The 23,221-nt window shown below is 43.1% G+C and overlaps 1 protein-coding gene across 3 annotated transcripts in view; it reads left to right on the forward strand.

Annotated features, from left to right (window-relative positions):
* Nucleotides 1-23,221, forward strand: part of LOC134644315 (neuropilin-2-like) — an 88,068-nt gene that overhangs the window by 12,714 nt on the left and 52,133 nt on the right. For all 3 annotated transcript variants that reach the window (XM_063497235.1, XM_063497237.1, XM_063497236.1), the window contains exons 2-6: nucleotides 229-409; nucleotides 12,085-12,266; nucleotides 19,600-19,827; nucleotides 20,552-20,707; nucleotides 20,799-20,968. In XM_063497235.1, coding sequence (XP_063353305.1) covers nucleotides 229-409; nucleotides 12,085-12,266; nucleotides 19,600-19,827; nucleotides 20,552-20,707; nucleotides 20,799-20,968 — 917 coding nt within the window. The remainder of the gene's footprint in view (nucleotides 1-228; nucleotides 410-12,084; nucleotides 12,267-19,599; nucleotides 19,828-20,551; nucleotides 20,708-20,798; nucleotides 20,969-23,221) is intronic.

The following is a 23,221-nucleotide window of genomic DNA, read 5'->3' on the forward strand; positions in this document are numbered from 1 at the left end:
GCCTCTGCCCTCTTGTTCCTGAATTTCCCTGAAAACGTGAATCAGTGAACTTAATCTAACCTGTGAACTCGTGTATTGACCTGTGTTAAAGTTTCAAACACGCAGGATGATTTTGGTGATGGTTACTTACTGATGGAACAAAGCCTATAAGTAACCATATTATCCACTTGAGTTTTCCAGACTTGTGTAAAACATGATTTCTCCTTATCTCTCTCTGTTTCCATCCAGCATCTGAACCATGCGGCGGCTATTTAGATGCAAGCGATGCGGGCTACATCACCACCCCCGGCTACCCTCTGGAGTATCCACCTCACCAGAACTGCCGCTGGGTCATCACGGCCCCTGAGCAGTCGCAGCGCATCGTCCTGAACTTTAACCCGCACTTTGAAATAGAGAAACTGGACTGCAGGTAAGCGAAAAATGCACAAAGGACTTGATATAGCTTGCCAAAAAAAGGAGTAAAAACTAGCAGATTAAGAGATTTAAAGCTGCTCGCTAAGTCGCAGCTAAGGAAAGACGAGAAGTTTTGCAGACGGCTTTTTCTGTGAGCCAGCCTTTCTCTGTGTGAGAGTTGCAGAGTGTTTTCGGTGAACTTCAGCCCACTCTCCTCCTGTTTCTCTGGCTTTAGCTATCCCATAATAATCACTCTGGGACCTCCCTCGGTCCCCTGTCTCTAATTATCAGGGTCTAATTACAACACATTTACTGTTCCAGCATGGTTTTCACACTTTGGAAGAATTAACACAGATTAGAGGATTTGGTGTCCATCATTGTTTTTTGGCTGTTTGGCTTCGGTTGCACACCGAGGCTCACAGAACGGGGACATTTTGACAGTCTGAAATAAAAATACAGCAAGCAGTGATAAAGGCAGGCTGAATAACAGGCTTCCACCAGCTACCTCCACTGTGACTGCAAACAGCTGAGTACAGAGGGAATGATATGCCAAAGTCATATAGAAAGTTCTCACTTCAGGTTATGAATGTATTAACTGTCGAACGCTTTGACTTGTCTTAAAAGAAACTACTTACTGTCACATCATGAGTGAGTGCATCCTGCAAACAGCAGAGGAGACCCTTTGGGGCATTACCGCCACTGTGAGCGCGCACACACGAGCACGCTCGCGCACGCTTTTCAGCCTACGCCTCTGTTCCCGTGCATTCCCATCCAGTTATTAACATTTCAGCCGTATCAATTATAGATAGGTGAATTTCCCCACTCAGATGTACCAAAATCATTCAGACATTCCTTTGTTGGAATTGAAGCATCAATATTTCAACCGGCTGCCTGTTTGTTGAGAGGCTGAAAGGTTGAAAAGCCCGCTGTGCTTTGCTCAGTTTTGCTTTTCTTTCGCGCTGTGCTGTGGAAATGAAAAGCATACTTCTCTCTCTTGTCTCCCTGCCCCCAACATTTTTTTTCACTTTTACTCTGCATTCACTTTGATACATTAGATGCTCTTTCTCTCTCAGTTTTGTCTCTCTGACATATCTATCCTCCCTTCTTTGCTACATCTGCACTTCCTTTCCCCCTTCCTCTCTGAATTTCTTGCATCCATTTAAACCCCGGCCGTTTCCCAGGAGGAGGAAATCTACAAGAAACACCAGCAGCTGATTTATTTATTGTGGTGCATGCATACTGAATGTGTACATATGTGTTTGTACACTGCCTTTAAATAACTCCAGTTTGTTCCCAGTGATGACAAGCTCCTTTTTTGCAAAGTCACCGTGCAGATTATGCCATTAAGAGGGAGATATTCACACTGTTGGTGGTAACATCTCAAGCTTACAAGTGCCCTACAACTCAGGGCTATTTAAGTCTACAGGCACCGAGTGCGTGCATGTGTGTGTGTGTTTGTGTAACGGTAGGCTGAAGTTTAGCTGTTAGGTTCAGAGGGCAAAGAGGCCGAGGAGAAGAGGCTGCCAGTGTGCGTCTGTGTTTGTGGGGTAGTGTACACACAAACACCAGCACAGCCTCCTGATGTCTCTTTCATTTAACACTGTTTGGTCATAAGGACGTTATAAATGTGTTTCTTTTCTTGGGAATGCAGATTTTCAGCTCTGAGCAAGTGAAAACTGCCATTAATCTTTAGTTTGTGGGGACAAAAAAACACACATTCACATTATTGGGACAAAGGAGTCATCTGTGTTAACAGACAACGAGTACATTATGAACAAGCATATGCTTCCTCCCAGTCTCTTTTTATCATTAAAACAACCCCCTCACCATACAGTAGCATCTGTCTCTCCACCAACACTGAGCTGCGACAACAGCACGGTTATGAATCTGCATGCCCGGCCAGGCAGGACTTGTTTTATTATGTCACTATGATGAAGCAATCTCATCTATTATGGGCCTGATTGCAATTTAAGATGGGAATCTGTAATATATAATGCATCACATTTTGTCAAGCACTCCGGTGGCTCTGCAGAGAAAATCGATGGAGTGGAAGCCAGAACAAAGAGAGATGTTTTCATTAAGATTCATGTACAACAGTAATTTAAGTGCAGGGAAACAGCTGAGGGGACTCAGGGAGATGAAAAGGAACAACAGGAACATCGGGAACTCTGTGAATCAACATGCCTTCCCTTTTTGCATCACGCGACCATCACCGTGGTAACATGTATGTCCATGTAAGTCTGCTGTATTTGTAATACCTGTGTGTATTTTTGGCTAAGTCAGTCTGAACTCGATAATCTGATTGAAACTGTAGCTATTTGTGTCTCTTTATGTAGCTTGTATAGATGATGAAAGATATTTCATATTCAATTATTTAAGAAACTCATTCTCACTCGTTCTCATTCCCAGTTTGTTACATTTACTCATTTATAACAATTTGAGACTTTATTGTCAAGTCTATACATACAGGAGACTAAATACTGTTTCTCTCTTACCTTAGCATAAAAAGCAATTAAGAATATTTGAAAAAGATAAAAGGGTACTCGAGGGAACATATAAGACACTTTTAGACGTTTGTGGTATGTTTAACCAAAATCACAGCTTTTTACCGAACTGTAGTCTCCCAGGTGACAAACCCACGATTTGCTCCGTCACCAGCACTGATGACGGATGCCCTCAGAGGCATTTCAAACGATTGCTGTCTTCATCTGCGTTGCCATCGACCTCTCATACAGCAACAGCACTTGCTGCCCTGAGATGAAAATGTTCTGCTTTATTTCACCTGAGAGGCACGCATGCTTGGTGTCGCTGTTATTCAGCACACCCAACAGTGCAGTATGAAGCACTCAGGAAATCAAATAGGTTTATAATTGCTCAAAACTGAAATGCCAGCTGTCCCAGAGGGCGATGGGAAACAATGCTGCTTGGATATGTGTCTCTCCTGGAAGACATTCTGAGCGTTGTGCTTGGTTGGACACAAAAATAGTTTTGTAATGAATGGAAAATATCTAGGAGGGAGTTCAAACCCAGCCTCAGAATATGGCATGAAGATGAGCGTGACCATCAGAAATCACCAGACTAGGTTTTTTCCTTCAGCCGAATGTTAGAAAATTTAGAGGGAAGAAGTTTTTTAAAGCCTAACAGATTTATGAAAAACTATTGAGCACCAGGCAAACGATGGTAAAGAAGTCTCAATACAGCAACAAGTCCAGCTCTCTCACAGTTTTTTGGCTCTAGTTCTTCAACCTGATTGTAACCTAAATATATTCTGTGTGAGTGTTCACAGTATTTGTGAAATCCAGCTAAAGCGCTTCTCTGGATTGATGTGGAAACTTCTGGGATCATCAGGTAGAGTTTCAAAAAGATGCTTCCTGAAGTTTACCGTATGAGACAACAGCTGGTTCACTGCTTCAGAGCTTCCTGTAAGCTCACTGCACTGCTCTGTCTCTGAAAGCAAGATCTCTATTTTGGAATGAACACACACACACACACACACACACACACACACACACACACACACACACACACACACACACACACACACACACTGAAAAGTGCAGCGTCAGGGTCCATTGGGGGCAAACTCAAATCATCCTGACAGCTCCCTCCTCTCCTCTTCCCGTCTGGCCCTTTTCCCGTTCCCTTCACACTATTCATCTCACCCTCCTTGCCCCTCCCACCCTCACACTGCCGTCCAGTAGACCCCATCTATCATCTTTTATCTGCTTTTGCAACTTTGTCATTCCCACCTTCATTTACCTGTCCTCTTCTCTCCTTTTGGGTTCATCTTCTCCAGTCTCCTCTCTCTGTTTCCAGCTAATTTCTCCTCTTTTTGTCCCTCCTAAACCAAATCATTATTGAGCATTGTATATCAGAAAACATAAACAACAAACCACCTGCCAAACGTCTCTCTACCCTTCTAATTCTTTTCCACTTCCTCTCCTTTCCCTCTTTCCACCTTTAAATGCATCTGCTCTCTCTTATTCATGATTCGTGCCTATACATCACTTAAATTCCTTTTCTAAGTCAGCCTCCTCTTATTCAGCGGGACCACACCCCGTTAAGATGCTATCTGCTAATATTGAAATGACATGCAGCATGAGGCTTCCATAAACCTGCATAAGGAGCAGAAGCAGACGCTGTGAGTGTATTCTGGCTCTAAAATAAACCCTTATAGCGTGTAAAAGGCAGACAGTCACATCACCGTTTTCACGGCTCCATGGCTTAAACAATAAGCACGAAGTAAAGCAGTGAGTTAAAAAGTGATTTATATGACAGAGAAGCACCAGCCGACGTTAATGCTTTCACTAATGATTTAGACCTTGTCTTTGTACTCTGACTCAATCAATCATTTCACTTCACGCTAGCTTTTTCTCTTCTCTTCTCTTCTCTTCTCTTCTCTTCTCTTCTCTTCAATCTGAGGTGTATCAAATACAAACATTGCTAAATCAGTAGTATTGTGATACTCTTATTTTGTCGCACACACACCTGCCTGGTGAGCAAAAGTCCCAGCGACGCGACCAAGAGAAGAAGTAAAGGGAGAGTGATGTGATGTGACACTAGCTTGAGGGCAGGATGGCAGAAAGAGAAAGGTGGGAAGAGAGATGAAAAGCCTATATGACAGAGGGAGGAAGAACATATGGAGTGACAGTGGCTGTTCAATTACCAGCTGTGGGCATTTAGCAGCTGCCTGCATGTTTGAATTAACATCACAGTGACTACAAGCAGGAGAGTCGACGTCCAGACAAGTATCCCGACACAGACGAGCTGACGGTTCTTCTCCGAGCCTGAATCTGTGCCACGACACATAGTTTGAGTTTATTTACCTGCTTTTGAGATGGGAAAACTCCTGCCCAGGAAAACCTTCAGGCGGATGCCTTCCTCCCCTGCAGGCTGGATCACGGCCGTGCTGCCAATTTATTTGTAGAGAGAGGGGTCTCGTTGTTGTTGCTGCATAGTAGTTTGTTCATCCCTCGTCTGCCACTGAGCTACACAGGCGACCAAATAACAGCAGCTTCTATATGCTGAAGTAATAAAGATAATCTGCAGTTACTTACAGCTCCTGTATAGGGCCCTATTTGTGCTAAAATGACGTTCACGTGCTGACTTTATGCAGGGCAGCACATCTGGATGGTGAGCAACGCAGCCAGGTGACGAGACCTACACAAATGTTTTGTCATGAGCTCAGTCCACGTGTGCAGCATTAAGCCTCACAGTCACAAACTAATGAGACTTCCTCTGTTTAGTTTTGTCTCTTCAAATGTTTCCATGTGATCTTTTCTCGATTCTCAAATCTCAGATTCTAAAAAAGTAAGAAATGAGAAACAACAATGATTTAAAGTGTCAAAGTGTTGTTCTCAGGTTATTCTTCTCGAAACTAGAGAAAATGCCTCGAGTACATAACCAGTGCAGAACTAATAAGCAGACACTTCAACCCCAGTGGAAGGTGAGATTAAGTTATCCTCCACTGCTTGAGTGACCTGATGTTACAGAAAAAGAAATTAGAAGATTTGTTAAGCTCTGAGGTAGTGATTTTAGGAAACACACATGAACACACGCACACACACATGCCTCAGGTAGGGTAGGTAATAATGATAATATCAGTGCTCTGATTTACAGACACTCCCCGATGCCCTGAAGGTGTCCCTACTATCTAGTCTGTTAGTGTAATAATATTGTGTGTGTGTGTGTGTGTGTGTGTGTGTGTGTGTGTGTGTGTGTGTGTGTGTGTGTGTGTGTGTGTGTGTGTGCAGTAGTGAAGGACTGAGCCTGATCAATGTGTGTTAAAGCCATAATGAGGAATCGATTGGTTGTCGTGGAGACTACTGGTGGACACATACACATCCACACTTATATACACACACAAACACACACTGTCCAGCTGTCTGCAGTAACAGTCCTATTACATGATATCAGTGAAGTCAGTCATCCTCCTTACTCTCTATTAACGGGTTTGGTGACAAACTTACTGCTGCTTTACGTTTACACAGGTATGCACACAGGTATGCACACAGGTATACACACAGGTATGCACACAGGTATACACACAGGTATACACACAGCAGGCAGCCACAACAATCAGCTGTGAATATTTTGAATAAGGAATAAGTGGGAGCGCTACATGATCTTTTCCTTCGTTCTGTGAATGCTTTACAAATAATTCGTTTTGACATTCAGCCTCAGACTGTATAAAAAAGATGGGCGGAGCAGCTGCAGCACCACCTTTTGGTTTTTGCATTCACATTTTGAAGCCTTGACTTTGGGTGTGTAGCTGTTAGAATACCTTACAGTGGTGAAAACCACAAGCGCACACACACACAGCTACTGAGTGCAGACCTGTGTGAACAAACAGGGTTTGAGTTTGTTTTTGAATGTTGGCACAGATGTAACTGATCTCAGGTCAGCGGGCAGCTGGTTCCAACGAACCGGACCTTCCTCGGCACACTGGGATCTGATTCTGGGCCAGTTCACTGTCCTTCAATCTCATCTTTTTATTCAGGAGTAAACATATTTATTGGAAATGGTGGAGCATTAACTTATTAGCATGCTTGGTTAAAAAGGTACATCCATAGACTGTATGAGTGCATTACACAGACTCTAACAGCTGCTAATAAGTGCTGAGTATCATGAAAATGAAAGCGTGGCACAGGTTTTATTGAAAGTCCGTTAGTACAATGAAACACACAACAAACTGCATTATTTAAGATTTGTGTTGAAAATGCTTTAAAAAGATAATAAACCACAAACCTGGCTGGAAGGTGCAGGTCAGTGAGAGTAAAGCATAGCAGACAGCTACTGTGTCAGCATCCAGCAGCCAGCCAAAGCAGCCATGCTCTTAACTTTACACAATAAAGTTTATGATAAAAGTACAGCCCATGGAGAGCTATTATGAAGGGGTAAAGTGGCTATAGAGAGCAAAACACTCTGAGTGTACCAGGCTGTGGACATGCGCTGTTGCAAGAAGCACTTGTGATTCCCAGAGGCTTGCTAAAACCACCAAACCTATAATTATTTTTTGTCTTGACAGTGAGTCGATAGTTTTATTCACTTCCTTTTGAACCACTTTAAAATATCACCGATATGTTTAGCTAAGCTTAGAGTCCGTTGCATTATTCACATGACTAAAGCTGCAAAGTGTGTCTGCATGCATGCGCGTGTGAATTGCTTGAATATGAGGTTAATGTCATTTCCTTTAAAAACTTTCTCAGAAGTCTATCAAGCTAACATATCATCCCCCCAAAAACATTTAATAGATTAAATTTGCACCAATGCTTTAACAGGCGTTCGTCCTTTCTGTTTCCTCTCCGTGAAAATCCTGTCACACTTAAACGCCCACCTGGCCCGGCTTCAGCTCTCTTTGTTGTCACCGGCCGTGTGTGCTGTGCAGACGCTCCGTCTGCTGCTAAGGGCACCCCTGATGTTTGAAAGAAACGTGCAGGTGTAAGAAGACAACTCCCAACCCAAAAAGAGGGAATGTGTGGAAGGCAATTAAAGAGAAGCAGGGGTGGAAGTTCATCTGTATCCAAATCTTTTGCTTGCTTCCCGGCAGGCAGGCTTCGGAAAAGCCTTGGCTTCTCTCGCTTCTGAAACATCCCCAAAACACAAACAAGCACAGGCACACAAATCTCTCAGAATGTCAAATGTTAGAGGTGGTTTAAGGCCTTCTTTCACAGCTCAATTTGTGCTCACAATCCTTACTTGTCCTGGTTTCCAGTGTTCCCTCCCATGTTATGCAAACAGCTCGTTAACAAATACATTTTAGGGAGACGTGTGGGAGAAGCACATTTGGGGTGCTTGTTATTCCCCGTGATAAGTCTCAGTACATCACTGATTGGCCTGCAGTGAAATGTATTGGGGTGATGGGGTAAGATTAAACAGTTTGTTAGAAGCTGTGAACCTCCTACACACAGACAGATTGGGAACCCTTCTATAGATCAGCGTGCATGGCCACAGGCTCTGTGTGTGTGTACATGTGTTTACATGTGCATGGAAGCAGGTCTCATGCGAGCGTGTAGTAGTCGTGTAAGTCTTTGCTTTCTACTAAAAGCACAGAGCTGGAGGGAGGACGGCTGGCACGAAGCACACCTGTCTCTGTCTGTCTTAGGTGTGGAGCTGGCAGATTGAATGCAGTGTCATGTTCCCTCCCAGACTACATCCACGCTGCACCGGCTAAATCTCAAATCTTCTCCTCTTCGTTTTGACCCTGCTTCTACACCTGAAAACTGAGCTTTTTCCAAAATGCTTTCCAAAAGTGGATAATGCCGGCTCGAGGACAGCTGGGCCTCGGAAAAATTATCATTTTGGTTTTTTTGTTTTGTTTTTTTGCCACCTGCCTATGTATCTCGCTCGTAATCTCATGTTTTTTCCCCTATAAGTACAATTAATGAAGCAGAGTTAAACATTAAAACATGTAAAAGCTCTCCTAATCCTTCACCACCTCTGCTTCTTCTCTCTTACCCACACACTGGCTCTTAGCCACTGGTTATGTGCCTGACAACACATTAAAACAAGCCACGCAGAGGAAGAGAGGAAAGAATGACAGTAGAAAGAAAAGAATAGAAGTCATTAGAAAAAGCGCAGGCCAGAACAAAGAGAGAAAAGGAGATCTTGTGCTGGTATGAGTAACTGTTAGACAAAGTTGTCAATGCTAGAGAGGGGAGGAGGAAACTGTCACCACAATGAGGCGTTCTCTTGGGGAATTATGACAGGAACTCTGACACGTACACATGCGCGCGCATCCACACACACAGATGCGCGCACACATGCTCGCAGTGCGCTGACAGCTCGCGTCATAACTGTGTTAGTTCCTCACAAAACATGATGGGAGAGTGGGAGGTGTGTGACCCTCATTATGTTGGGAGGTGGCTCACCTGTCAGACTGCACGCTCACACAAAGCTGTCTGCTTCTTCCTCTTCATCGCTATTGTTCGTGGGGTTTATTGTACAAGGCAAATGTTATAGGGCATGAACATGTTTGAAAATGCTCACTGAGAGTATAACATGCTCAAAATGTTACTCTGTAAAAAATGTACCACCTATTTATTATGGCAGGATGTGTCAAGTAATGAGAAGGAGCACAAACTAGAAGGCGCTGACTAGAGTTAAAGGCATAAACTGTACTTAAAAGATGGACACAGCCACCTTGACTTCACCTGTAGGCTAGCAAACCCCCGTTTTGAAGCTTTTAGTATTTATTTTAGTATTTTTTTTTTATTTGGAACCAGAAGTAATCATATTTGGATGAGGGAAGTGCTTATTTATCAGGTTCATTTATCACATTTATACATTGTATGAGTGCTAGCCCTAATTAACATTGTAGTTGTTAATTAGGGCTAAGTAACATAGTATTAAATTACTGGAATTACAGTTTAAAGGCTCCAGCACAGCTGTGAGCCTGCATTAGATGAGTGGAAGAAAATGGATGGATGGGATTGCAGAGACTGTTTGGACATGCTGTGAGTACACTTAACCTCAGACCTAGTCATGTTTTTGTATCAGTCTGTAGGCCTTTCTCCTCTAAAGTGGAGTATTTTAACATGGGAGTGCATGGAGCCAACCCCGAGTGGCCATTTGGCGAACTGCAGTTTTTGTCACGTTGTCACACATTTTTCGACCACAGAGGTCGTGTCTCTCTTAAATCCTGGCACCTCATTACGAGGTTTAGAGTCTGGGCTGAATAGTCTTCGTAGAGTTATCACTATCCTTCTAAATGACAAAAAACATCTATCTGTGAATGTGTTTTGGCCTCTTTGTCCACAAACAGTAGCATTCATGGCCAGCATTGGAGTTTTTCTTAAAAAAACACATGTGTGCGGATCCTGCAGAGAGCTGAAGAAAGTTTGTAACAAAGTAACAACATGAGTGTAACTTTAATGCGATTATTGAATTTAGTACAGTAATGGGTTAGATTAACACATTACGCCCAACACTGTGCATTACTAATGCATGCTGACAAATACTGAAAAGATCAACTGGCCTTATATATGTTTTTAACTTTAATATGTCTGTACTGCATGTTTAATATGCAGTGGTACATGATCCATTAATCCACTGGCTCACTGGGAGGTTTTCTGTTTCCACTTTAAAGTATTTTTGAAATGTATAAACCTTTTAAACTCCAGGGTAAACGGAAGCGTGTCCATTTGATTACTTTAGAAAAATGTTGAAAGCTCAGTGTTGAAGCAATTCATGTGACTCATGTGGACAGAAGTAGGCGATGTGATGGACAAACATCTACAGGAAGAGGTCAGCCAGAGTTTTGTTTTGCTGTAAGAAAATACTGAATTAAAGGTATTTAGCTGCTGGAGGAAATTGTACTGAGGAAGCTATTTTAGAGCCAGGCAGGTGTGTCTCTGGTATTCAGACACAGAGGCAGCGCTCCTGCTGCCGCTCCGGAGATGGGCCGTAACATTTGTGCTCAGAAAACATGAAAGAAAGAAGAATAAAAATAGATGTGCAGTCAGTACCAACGTTTTACAGAGGAAAAAAACAATTGCTCGCACCCGTCTGCTGATCTGTAGCAAATAAATGTGTAATATTGAAAATAACCGTGAAATTCAGAGACACAGCTATTAAAATGTACTCGATATGGAAAAACAAGGAAACTTTCATTTAGTTGTTGATATTCTTGATCATTTGTAGTTAATTGTCTATCGCAGTGCTTTCTCTCTTATTTAAACATAATGATTTAACACAGCTGGAGGGAACAGCACAGACATGATCTAAATCCTTTTGAAAATGTGGATTTGTCTTTGAAAACAAGCCGAGCAACAAACACGATCCACTCACATTTCTGCGAGACGTAAACCAGAATCATTCGGTCCACATTAGTTAATTTGTACCATCAAAGGGCCTCGTGTCCATTTGCGGTTCAAACAGTTTGGCTTTTGTGTACGTTTGTGACTTTGACCCTTTAACCAGAAATCTTGTGATTTATGGGAAACAGATCGATCATTGTTTAAGTGCTGCGTTGTTTTGTGCTTTGTAAGCCATCAAACTTGTAAATATATTGTGTGAAACTGGGAATCTGTTTGTGGGGATTTCTAAACTGCATTGTGTGTGACATCATGCAGAATAAAAGAGTGCTCGCCATATTACTCACAGGTTCCTTTTGTTTGTAGTTATATTCTGCAAAACAGCATTCTGCAAACCACGAAGCTCAGCTGTTGGAGTATGTGATCAGTCGGTTACAGAATTTTAAAAAGGTTTCTTTTTCTATTTTGCTTCACACAGGTGGTTCTTTTCATCTCGCACCATATGTGAACTGCCAGCTTCTTCTCCTGTATTTATTTGAATCGCGATGACACCCATGCCGCCGCTGATAGTAACTGTGCTTTCAGAAGTCCCTCTAGCCCCTTATAGATGCAAACAATCTGCTCTTTGCTTCCTTTTTACAGCCAAATCCAATGTGATGCCTGCCAAATAAAAAAGAAAGGAGAAGAAACTAATAAGATCAGAGTAAAAGCAGCTTGTGGGGAATTTAACAGTTTTCTCTTCCTGTAATTGAACCATCATTTCCTTTCCTCCTCTAAACACCTCATCAGTCTACTAATGTAATGCTTTCAGATGTTCTCGAATATACTCGGATATTGAATGTGATTGGTGAATGTGTGTTTCTGCCTGCGACGGAGCTCTGAATCACCACTGGAAATTCTGTCCAGGTGTTTAGTGAGGTGTGTTTGTGTGTCGCAGGTATGACTATGTAGAGATCCACGACGGGAACTCAGAGTCAGCTGACCTACTGGGGAAGCACTGCAGCAACATCGCCCCCCCACCGATCATATCCTCAGGGCCTGCGCTCCACATCAAGTTTGTGTCAGACTACGCCCACCAGGGGGCGGGGTTCTCGCTCCGCTATGAAATCTTCAAAACTGGTAAGTTTTCACTTACGCTGCTCTTTTTTAAAAAAATATATATTAAAACATTTTTTAATATATATTAAAAAAAAGAATAAAAATCCTTTGATACTGAACAGTTTATATTTAGTGGTTGAATCATGAGCTGATGTGGTTAGCACATTTGGGCTTCTGTGTGGACTTTGCATGCTCTACCTAAGCCAGGCTGCTCCAGTTTCGTCCAACAGTCCAAAGACATGATGACACGGACTGGTACTGATGGAGTCCCTGCAAGTACACCCCATCCCACAATGCATCGGGGCAACGTGGGGTTCAGTATTTTAACCAGCAGAGTGGAGGAGACAGGGGGCCACTGACCTTCTGACTGGTGGATGACCCGCTCTACCACCTGAGCCACAGTCACTCAACATACTTTTTTCTGACTTGCGTTCCTAAATTGACAATAAGTGTGGATGCCTGCCTTTGTCATCCTCCAGCCTCTCCCCCTGTGTTGGCTGGGATAGGCTCCAGCCCAGGTGACACGGATTGCAGACTCAAACTTAATAACCTGTAATGACATTTATTAAATTAGAATTTAAACTGCCAGGAAAACCCCAGTACGACACTGTTGTACGGCTGACAAAGCCCTCTTCATCGGCACCCATAAAGTCTATCCAGCACTCCCAAAAAGGACATTATCACTGTAAATGACCCGCACACGCGGGCAGCCTTAACAGTGAGTGACCAGGATTTTATAAGAACTGCACCCATGAATAGGCTATTAGTAACTGTATTACAAGCTAGCAGAGGATTGAACATGCTTCATTAGGCGACCAAGACTCGTTTATCTCCCTGGTGTCAATGGAGACAGAGAGAAAACGACAAGAGACGCAGCCGAGGACCCTCGAGAGCTCTTTAGTCTGTCCAGGCAAGACATCTCTTCCCTTCATGGCACTTTGTGTGTGTGTAGAAGTGTGTGTATCCGACACGGCTCCCCTTCACGCTGCTACGGGTCAGCCAAAGCGAGACCAATTGAGATCAAGGGCATGCGAGACAGAGAGGCGCGTAGCGTCGGCCCCATGGCCATCTTGTCCCGTTCCCCCTGAAAGCATTCCACACATGCCTGCTTAATTGAGTCCTGAGCCCTGCTCCCCTGAGACACACAAACACACACACACACACACACAGAGGGCTGAGGTTACTAACACAACACGTGTGCTTGTTGGTGTTTCTCACTTGCTGGCACCACCGTTTTGGGATTTCTTGTCTTTCCCTCCGTGTGTGTGTGTGTGTACGGGTTCGTACTATCCTGGTGGGGACCAAAATCTGACTTTTACTATCCTGGTGGGGACTTTCTGCACCGTGGGGACCAAAATCCAGGTCCCCTCGGGGTTGAAAGCAATTTTCACACTCAAAATGCAGTTTTACTGTCAGGGTTACAATTAGGTTATGGTTAGGTTTAGGGTAAGGGTTAGGGTTAGGCATTCATTTTTAATGGTTAGGGTTAGGGTAAGGGGCTAGGGAAAGCATTATGTCAATGGGATGTCCCCACGAGGATAGCAAACCAGACATGTGTGTGTGTGTGTGTGTGTGTGTGTGTGTGTGTGTGTGTGTGTGTGTGTGTGAGACTGTTACACATGACAGAGTCCACCTGATGAACATGAGTGTCAGCGTTCACACTCAAGCACCCGAGGGAGAAATAGAGAGCGACAAAAAAAGAGAAAGGCAGATTTGTGAATCAGTTACTTTGTTGTGAAGTTATCATCAAGTCATTTCTCTTTTTCTTTGCGTGTAAACACTCGTTTGTCTCTCTTTTGATCTTAACTCCATAATTCCAACACATTACTGTAGTTTATTCAGTAAAATGTATGTAATGTGAAGCTTAATGAGCAAGAAAAGCATTCTTTGTTCATTGCATTTCTGAGTTTCTGCCATTTGTGGTTTGGAAATGCAGATGATGTGTGCAGTTTGGCTGACATTAAAACATTAAAAATGCCTTGTTTGGGTATTTTGCCATAACTACAGTCACACATTTATTGTGTTTAAATGGTCAAATATTACATTTTATTTGAGATATGAGAAATACTTTTAACTCATTCTTCTTATCAACTTTTAATATGTAACCATTTAAATCCAACTCCTATGAATATCCTCTGCAGGACTTTTCTTAGTTTGTGTGTGTGTGTGTGTGTGTGTGTGTGTGTGTGTGTGTGTGTGTGTGTGTGTGTGTGTGTGTGTGTGTGTGTGTGTGTGTGTCCAGCCTTTTCTGGCAGTAATGATGGAGCCATTTGGAAAATTCAAGCTGTTGTCATACGGCTAACAAGATCTTGTTATCCTGGAAGGTGCAACTGAGCGTCTGGTTGTGTGGATGACTAGATTTTGTGTGTGAGTGTATGCTAGACAATCTGTATACCCTCATGGAGAACCATCTAAATTTATATCTGTTTTTGGCACCTGCACATTCAGTTCTGTTCAATGAAAAAGAAAGATGAAAAAGCTTCTCTTCTCCTCTTTTCCTGCATTTTCACGACCTCCACTTACGGGTAAATATAGTCTCACTGCTAGGCACAAAAACATGTGGAACAAAACAAGACAGAAACTTCTTGAGAAGAGCTTTAAGTTTATGCATTGTCTTCTTGTTTAAAAAAAAAACATTCATCACAGCTCTTCTTCTTTTAAATTGTTCCAAAATTTGAATTTATGACTATTTTTTGCTTTGATGTAATTCATCTGTTCACTTCGTTGACCTTTCTCTCTCACTTTTTCGACATTTTATTTGATTTCTTCTGTCCTCTTTTGCCTCCAGTAGCAGTAAACATCGTTGCACCGAGACACTGTTTACTGGAGTGAGAGCCTCGCTGTTTCTTGGAAGAGGAAGGCTTGATTTCTCAGGAGCATAAAGTTCAAAATTAAATTAAACTGAATCTTTCCAATTCAAAAAAAATTCTTTGTGAATCTGAAGCTCACACTGAAGTCTTTGTTACAAGAAAGTTCAGTGATTCGCTCGGTTTCAGTGCCCTGTGTTGTTGGATTGTTAGCATTAATAATGGTTTTGCTTTTCCCCTTTTAATGCCTTAACTCGCTTGGCTGAACATTTAGAGGACGCCTTGGCTCCAAACCCTTCCTGTTACTGGGGTGTGTTATGGAGTGAGGAGTAGGTTTGCATGGAGAACACAGGCACATGTAATGCATTCACACATACATGTACACGAACATGGAAGGCTCACGCGTGCACGCCAGTAGCCGCCATTAAAGTCGAAGCACATAAACAGACATAAAATATAAACAACGGAAATGTCAAAACAAAACGACGTGCTACTGTTGTTATTGTTTACAGCCCTGTTACTATGGAGATTGTAGTAAAATTCCAGCCAATGGAAACTACAGCCGCTATTATGTGACGACCAATCAAATTTCACTGTCTAGGCAGTGTGCCCCCAGCTGTTATTGTGACCCAGAACTCACCAGACACACTCACACACACACACACACACACACACACACACACACACACACACACACACACACACACACACACACACACACACACACACACACACACACGAATTCAGTGATGCAGGCTGAATGGTTACTCACAAATGCAGGGCAGCTTGCGTGTCTGCATGGAGATGTTAATTCACACACACACACACACACACGCACACACACACACACACACACACTGCTTATCTTTTGCTCTAGTGGACATTTCACTAATTAATAGTGTAGACGCACCCTGGCCTGAACTTCAGCCGAGCCTAACCTTAAACCTTTAACACTAACCTCCACCCAAAACCAAACGCTCACACTAACACTGAATTAAAAACGCGACCTTGTGGGCAACAGTTTCTGACCTAAATGTGAAGTGAGTGAAACTGAGCAAAACAATTTCTGTGAGTAATACAAGCACACCCACACACACCTTCCCACACATGCACACACTCAGACACCTCTCTCTATACATGCACTAGGCGTGTAATGTGGAAGCTGTCGTGACGATCCTTCCGATTACCGCTGTTGTTTACTTTCTGCCTAATGGCTTTAGGCACTTCCTCTCTGCCTCTGTCCGGCTACCCATCGAGTCAGTTCATTAGACTGTTAAACCAATCACATCGCTCCCTCCTGCCGTCGCTGAATTTTATTGAAGAAAGTGGATCCAGATCTGACCTAGCAACAAGCAAAAGGTGCCCCGAGCTTAAAGGAGTGCAACAAAGAGCAGAATTTTCTTTAAAATATTCAATCAATTTACAGTTAATTAGGAATCTTTCACTTATCTGCAGGGTTTCAGCTCCAAAACAGATGCAAATATCAAATTTCAAATGTTTCACTCCGTTACACATCACTGAAGAATCACAGTGTTTTGAACTTTTAGTAAACTGGAGTGGGATGACTACATGGATGACAGTTAGTTTTCATGTCAGAGTGAGTTTATAAAGAGAAATCCTCAGTGATGCAGTGACAGAGGCTCAAATGTAATGTCAGAGTATCAGCACCACGAGCCTCCAACTTAAACAACGCTGTGGTGGAATCCAAACACATATGGAAAGCAAGGCTGCGGTTACGCTGGAGCTGTTAAACTGTGTGTGGTCGCCTTTCAGTGTGTATGTTACAGTAAATCTGCTCTGCATGTGGACGTGTGTGTGTTTGTTAGAGATTGATGAAAGGAGAGCCCGAGAGCCTGGTGAAGGCTTGGAAAAGAGCTTGAATAAAAGTAGAGCTTCACATAAACAAACGTGCAGATTTTTATGGGAATTATATTTTATGTTCACATTTTAGAGAAATAAAAGTGTTTACATGCACTCACAAGCATATCATTTTAAAACACACACTGAGAAAGCTGGTCCTATCTCTCAGTGCCTTGCGAGCCTTAAGCACCATCACCAAATCTACCCAGCAACACACACACCCTCATGCAGACACACACACAGGCACGCTAACCACAGTTCCCCAACCCTTACAAGTTAAACACGTGTTTCTTTCACACCTACCCGCTTCAAACAGATGGGAAGGAAGGTGAACACAAAAGGAAATCGGAGAAGGTGGAGGTAGAGAGCGAGACGGGACAGACTGGAGGAAGATGGGAGAAAGGAGGGCATAAGTGTTTTTGCAGAGTCTACTAACGTGAAGTAATGAGAGGGGAAAAAATCACTGCGGGCAGAAAACTGGTCAGGCGTTTACTCTACACATGCGCGGGCACTCGCACTAATAGTCACACGGGCTCACGCTATTCAGTGATGGACTCTGCAGGGGGGCCAGACGCAAAGAGAGACAGTGTTTGTCTCTGGGTGAGCGTGTTTGCTCGCATCTGAGGTCACCGCACGAGGGAAAAGGTCACAATAACAAGAAAAATAGACCAGGGAGGAAGAGGAAAAACTGGGATATATGCATGCAGGCCATCTTTATCAAACTAAAAATAGATGACGTTGTGGAAAATAAATGATGCCAGAAATAAAGGAGACATTCATGCAGATCGGTAAACAAAGCGGAATGTGAGAAAAGTCCACAGACGATGCTTTGGTTTATCAGAGCTGGCATAAATCAGTCACATGTCCCGGCAGATTTATGCATTTGCTGAGTGAAATTCCACAGACTGAAAAAAAGCAGAGAGGAGACAGAGACATGTGTTGTATTTTGTTCATTCGCAAATATAGAAAGCTACGATGAGCGATCGTTGCGACCATGTGGACGATGCTGTAAGAACAACTAAGCATCTGTGGTGTCTGAAGTGTTCGTGTGCGTGTCATCAGGGCCGAGTGTCGACTATGAACAGCAGAAACATTCGGTTAAAATGTCTACTCGTCTTTAGTCATTCAAATTTCCTTTACACGCTGACTTACGCTCACTATTAGCTGCAGTGATACATTACAGCGGGCCTGTTTATCCACAGTACTTTGATACATTTAGAAACATTTTTGCAGCTTAAATTCTTTGTAACACAAGTACAAAGTAAAATGTCACCTTTAATGTAATTTGATCAGATAAAATATACATTCAGTTCATACCAAACACATTTTCCTTAAAGATTAAGCATTTGAACACGTAAACCTTTGATTTTATATATTTATATATTTTGGATTTTACTCAAAAATGTTGCTTCATGTTTATTTAGGGTGATTTTTTTTTTTTGAGTGTACACCATCTGTTTAGTTATGCATGTAAGTCAGAATGAAACAGACTTAAAGCTCTAAAAACCCTTTGGGTTGCTGTTAAAAGCATAAAACACAAGCTGTTAGCACTAAAGAATTCAGCTGAAATGTGTCTATTGTACAGGTTGTTGCAAACACACGTAGTTTAGGTTCATTTTTACAATGCCACAGAGCACACAGTGTTTTAGTGTCTGCTAACGTCTCTTCATTAACTCATGTGAGACATGGGTTACCCTAAGAGGCTTAGACAGTGTTTGGTCTTATGGCTGGGTGGCCTGGAATAATGGTCCAGTTGGTGCAAGCACACTCACTTCAGTGTGTGTGTGTGCGTGCATTAATAGAGAGGGTAACACAGCCCTGTCACAGCATGTTTATGTGTGCGTGACTGTGTGCATGTATTATGATGTCTAAAGCTCCTCTTAACTGCTGGACCACCCATCCATGACACTGTCAGCAGACCGTCTGTCTCTCTCACTCCTCTTATTCTGTTTGTCTCGTACCATCTCCAGTGTTGCTAATTTTTCTTAAAGATTACAGCGGGTTTGAAACTCTCTGTGCTTTTTCCCAGGAATTGTCAGCAATAAAAAGTCTGGCTTAAGTGCACTTAAAACATGGGCCGATCCCATTCTTTCTGCATACTGAAACTTGGCATTCAGCGCAGAATATTAGTGCTTTTTTGTGGTCTTACACAACGTGGAGAAGTTGGGGATTTACCACCTTAGAAAGGCAATATTTAATATGCGTTGACTTTTTGTGTTTGTTTTTTTGAGCTGGAAAAACAAACAAAGAAATTAGCCGTCTGTTATCTTACAGCTTTGTCCTCTGTGAAACCCTCAGCCTGTGTCTGTCCATAAGACTGGCCTTTATGTGAACTCGAGCTACTTAAGCACACACATTGACACTCTGTAGCCCCAATCATAGACATATATTATGTGAAGTTGATGTTTTAGTATCTAAATAAAACTGAGATAGCAGAGCTGGGAGTTATGAAACAGAGAAACATGCATTGAGTTGAGTTTAAAGCGCTCGCCTCTAAAAACAGCACCTCTGGGTGTCTGCCCAGAGTAATATCATTAGTTTGAAGTATAACGAGCGTCGACAATCTTCTCTAAACAAATCTTGTTCCAAGATTTTTCCAGTTAATGATTTAAATCAACGTTTAACTGCAACTAACATGAATTTGTGATTAATGTACACGACGTTTTTTTTCTTTGTCTTCATCCCAGGTTCAGACTGTTCCCGCAACTTTACCAGTCCCTCGGGTCTCGTCGAGTCCCCGGGATTTCCCGACAAATACCCCCACAACCTCGAGTGCGCCTTCATCATCATTGTCCCACCCAGAATGGATGTCACCCTCACCTTCCTCACCTTTGACCTGGAGAACGATCCCCTGCCAGGTGGAGATGGAGACTGCAAGTACGACTGGCTGGAAGTTTGGGACGGGCTCCCGGGAGGTACGACATTTATGCTTTGGATCTCCTGTCGGATCGAGTGATCACTGCGTTATTGTCACGGCTGCTGTGATGATGCTGATGATCCTCTCGTTTCTCTCGTCTTCTTTTCCTGCTTTCCTTTTTCCTCACCACAATCAAGAAAGGAGTTATTACCATTATTTGCTCAAGAGCCCTATTTCAAATATCCACCCATTCCAAAAGGGAAGGGGAGAAAATCAATAGCACTGATCGATCGCCGGCTATTTTCTCTCCTCCTCCACAAACCTTCTCATGTGTATATGTGTGTGTGTGTAAAAGAAGGAGTAGCAGGATGAGTCAACTATTTGTGTAACACTCACACACACACAGACCCTTGGGCTTTAAATCACACTCATCTGTTTGTGTTGACATATACAAGTTGTGGTATTAGAGAAGAAGACAGTAGAGGAATCACTTAGATCTGCACAAACACACACAGATGTACAGTATGTGTGTATTTGTATATATTAGTGCACTTTCTCAAACCGTGTCCAGATGGATGAAAGGAGGGAGGTGAGGACATGAGGGGGTGGAGTGATGAGCAGATGCAGGAAAATCAGTGCAAGTCATGAAGGACACAAATAAACAAGTGTGAGGTTAAAAGATGAAGAAACATAAGATTATAATCTCGACCGTTGGACGAGTGCGATGTTCAGTAACACACAAACAAATAAATGATGACTAATAACTGCCGTTTGATTGACAGTGGGCCCTCTGATCGGTCGATACTGTGGGACCAGGGTGCCTCCCGAGATCCAGTCATCCACTGGGATCCTCTCTCTGTCCTTCCACACGGACATGGCCGTGGCTAAAGACGGCTTCTCGGCTCGCTATAACATGACGCACAAGGAAGTCAGCGAGAGTAAGCTGGAGTTTGTAGCGTGTTTTCTCTCAAAATAACGCAAAAGAAACACGAATATTGGTCAAAATCTGCTCCCCCTCTCCTCTTACAGCCTTCCACTGCAGTAACGCGTTTGGCATGGAGTCAGGAAAGATCACCGACGACCAGATCACGGCATCGTCGACCTTCGCCGACGAACGCTGGCTGCCGCGACAGGCCCGACTCAATTACAACGATAACGCGTGGACGCCCTCGGACGACAGCAACAAGGAGTACATACAGGTATGAGTGTGTCCATCCAGAACCCTCACACGGTTCAAAAAGCCGTTTTTTTTCACTGTTTTATTTCCAGACCAGGGCACAAATTCAAGACCTAATCCTTAAATGCAGAAGTTTACTCTGCCTAAACTAAAAACAGACTGCGCTCCCATCTTAACACCATATTTTTCCTCGTGTTGACATATCACACATAATAACTCTACCGCAGATATATTTGTCAGCGTATGTGGGAGAGCAAGTGAGAGAGAGAGCGAGTGGGAGGTGTGGCGCTATCAAGGTTTAGTAGCTCGATGCCTGGGTAAGGCATTGTTTCCTGTGTTCTAGCTCTGTGCCAACTTTGTGCCATCCCTGAGCTTGAGTTATGAGGCTGTCTGGGTGAGATGGGAAGGGAAGGCGAGGCCGACTCACCCCCTAAGACAGGGAAGCCTCAGGCGGGTCAGAGGGCTGCTTTTCAGCCAGACACCTTTTGTAAACAACAGATTACCTTTTTGGTTGTCACGTAGGGATAGCCTCACAAAGCCAGCACCAGCTTTAGCGTTGCGCTTTGCAAAGGGACAAATACCTTTAGGGGCGATTGGTTTTGCTACAGGTGTGTTTTGTAGAAGAGGCTTTAACCTTTAATGTAACTAAGTAGTAAACATGGGCTCTTTATTGGGGTTTCTTCCTGTTCTTTAAAAGGAGAAAGCATTTATAACTCACCAGTATGTTTAAAACGACTCTGTTTTTAAAGCCATTTAGTGGGCTCATTTACACGTTTCCACATATATATCCTTATATATTCATATTCATGCACACATGTTTAAAGGCGGGGGGATAAGGAAGCTTTCGGGACTTCTATCGATCAAAGAGCAGGCAGAACAGCGAGCCTCGACCCTGATATGGCTGTTTCAGCAGACGAGTGACTTTCAAGATTGATTAGCACTTAAACCTGTTTGACCTACGACCCCTAAAGCATTGCCTATCGAACGTTCTTTACAGGTTGCATTTGTCAACTAGTTAGGATCAGCTCAAGCATGGATTGACTAACCGCTGCATACCTTCTGTGTTTATTTTAGTCCTTTAAGGGACACAACTTCCTGTGGCAGACGTATGACATTTACACTTTCCTTTCCTTACTTATTTTATCTTTATCTTGGAACCTTTTTTGCAAGATGCTGCATGCCAGATTGCAAACCGCTGACCTTAACTTCTCCTACAGTTTTCTGACTCGCCTGGCTGCCAGCTGCAAGGCTCAGTTTATTCCCAGGTTTCCAAAAATTTACTACACAGTCAGAGTGCAATAAGACTGTGGCTTGTAGAGCCTAGCATCCATTTGTTTGTTAGCAGTGTCAGTAACTCTGATATTTATGCATTAAATGTTTTTAGAGGAAAAAATGTACGTATCTTTAGTGGTGAGCTGCAGTGATTAAACATTATTAAGCACACATTGTCTATCACAGACAAACGTCTCCTTCATGTTAGCTGGACCAGTGTCACAAACACAGTAGTCACAGACATGTGGATTAGAAGCAGCACTTCAGACCTCATAAAAACACAGGAAGAGATTGTAGCCAAGAGGCAGTGCACAATGCCTCTCACAGCTGAAACCTCACACCCTCAGGGCCACTCAAAAGTAGCTGACAGAAAACAATTTGTATAAAACACATTATTTCATGCCAGGAGGAATTCATTTCGATGTTTTTCATGTTTTTCCTCGGACGCTCAGACAGACGATGTGATCTCACAGGGAGAAACTCCCGGTTTGCGTTGGGTTTGTGTCTCTCTGGTCGGCGGTGCTGTGGTCGGGGCATCGTGTTCCACAGAGGCTCTCAGCTGTTCCTCTGCATTAACACCTAGCACAGAGCAATGCCTCTGCATGCATGCATGCATGCGTGTGTGTGTGTGTGTGTGTGTGTGTGTGTGTGTGTGTGTGTGTGTGTGTGTGTGTGTGTGTGTGTGTGCCTTGATGAGCAGCTGTCATAAATGCCAACGTGCCTCTCCTTCTTGTATCTTGCACCCTGTGGAGTCTTACAGCTTAGTGCTTGTGAGTGCAGGGCTGAGTTTTCAGATCAGACGTGCTTTAATAAATTTAGGATAGCTCCTCTATTCTATTCTATTCTATTCTATTCTATTCTATTCTATTCTGGCCTGGCTCACTGAGACGTGGAGCAGATTGATGATGCGAGTGCTGGTGGCTCTGTTATTCTAACAGCTCTGTGATTGATGAGGGACCTTCCTTCCTTCTTTGGGAAGTCTCACTTAGCCCCCAACCCCCCT

Source organism: Pelmatolapia mariae, linkage group LG16_19 (assembly GCF_036321145.2).
Source record: "Pelmatolapia mariae isolate MD_Pm_ZW linkage group LG16_19, Pm_UMD_F_2, whole genome shotgun sequence".
NCBI classification, from domain to species: domain Eukaryota; kingdom Metazoa; phylum Chordata; class Actinopteri; order Cichliformes; family Cichlidae; genus Pelmatolapia; species Pelmatolapia mariae.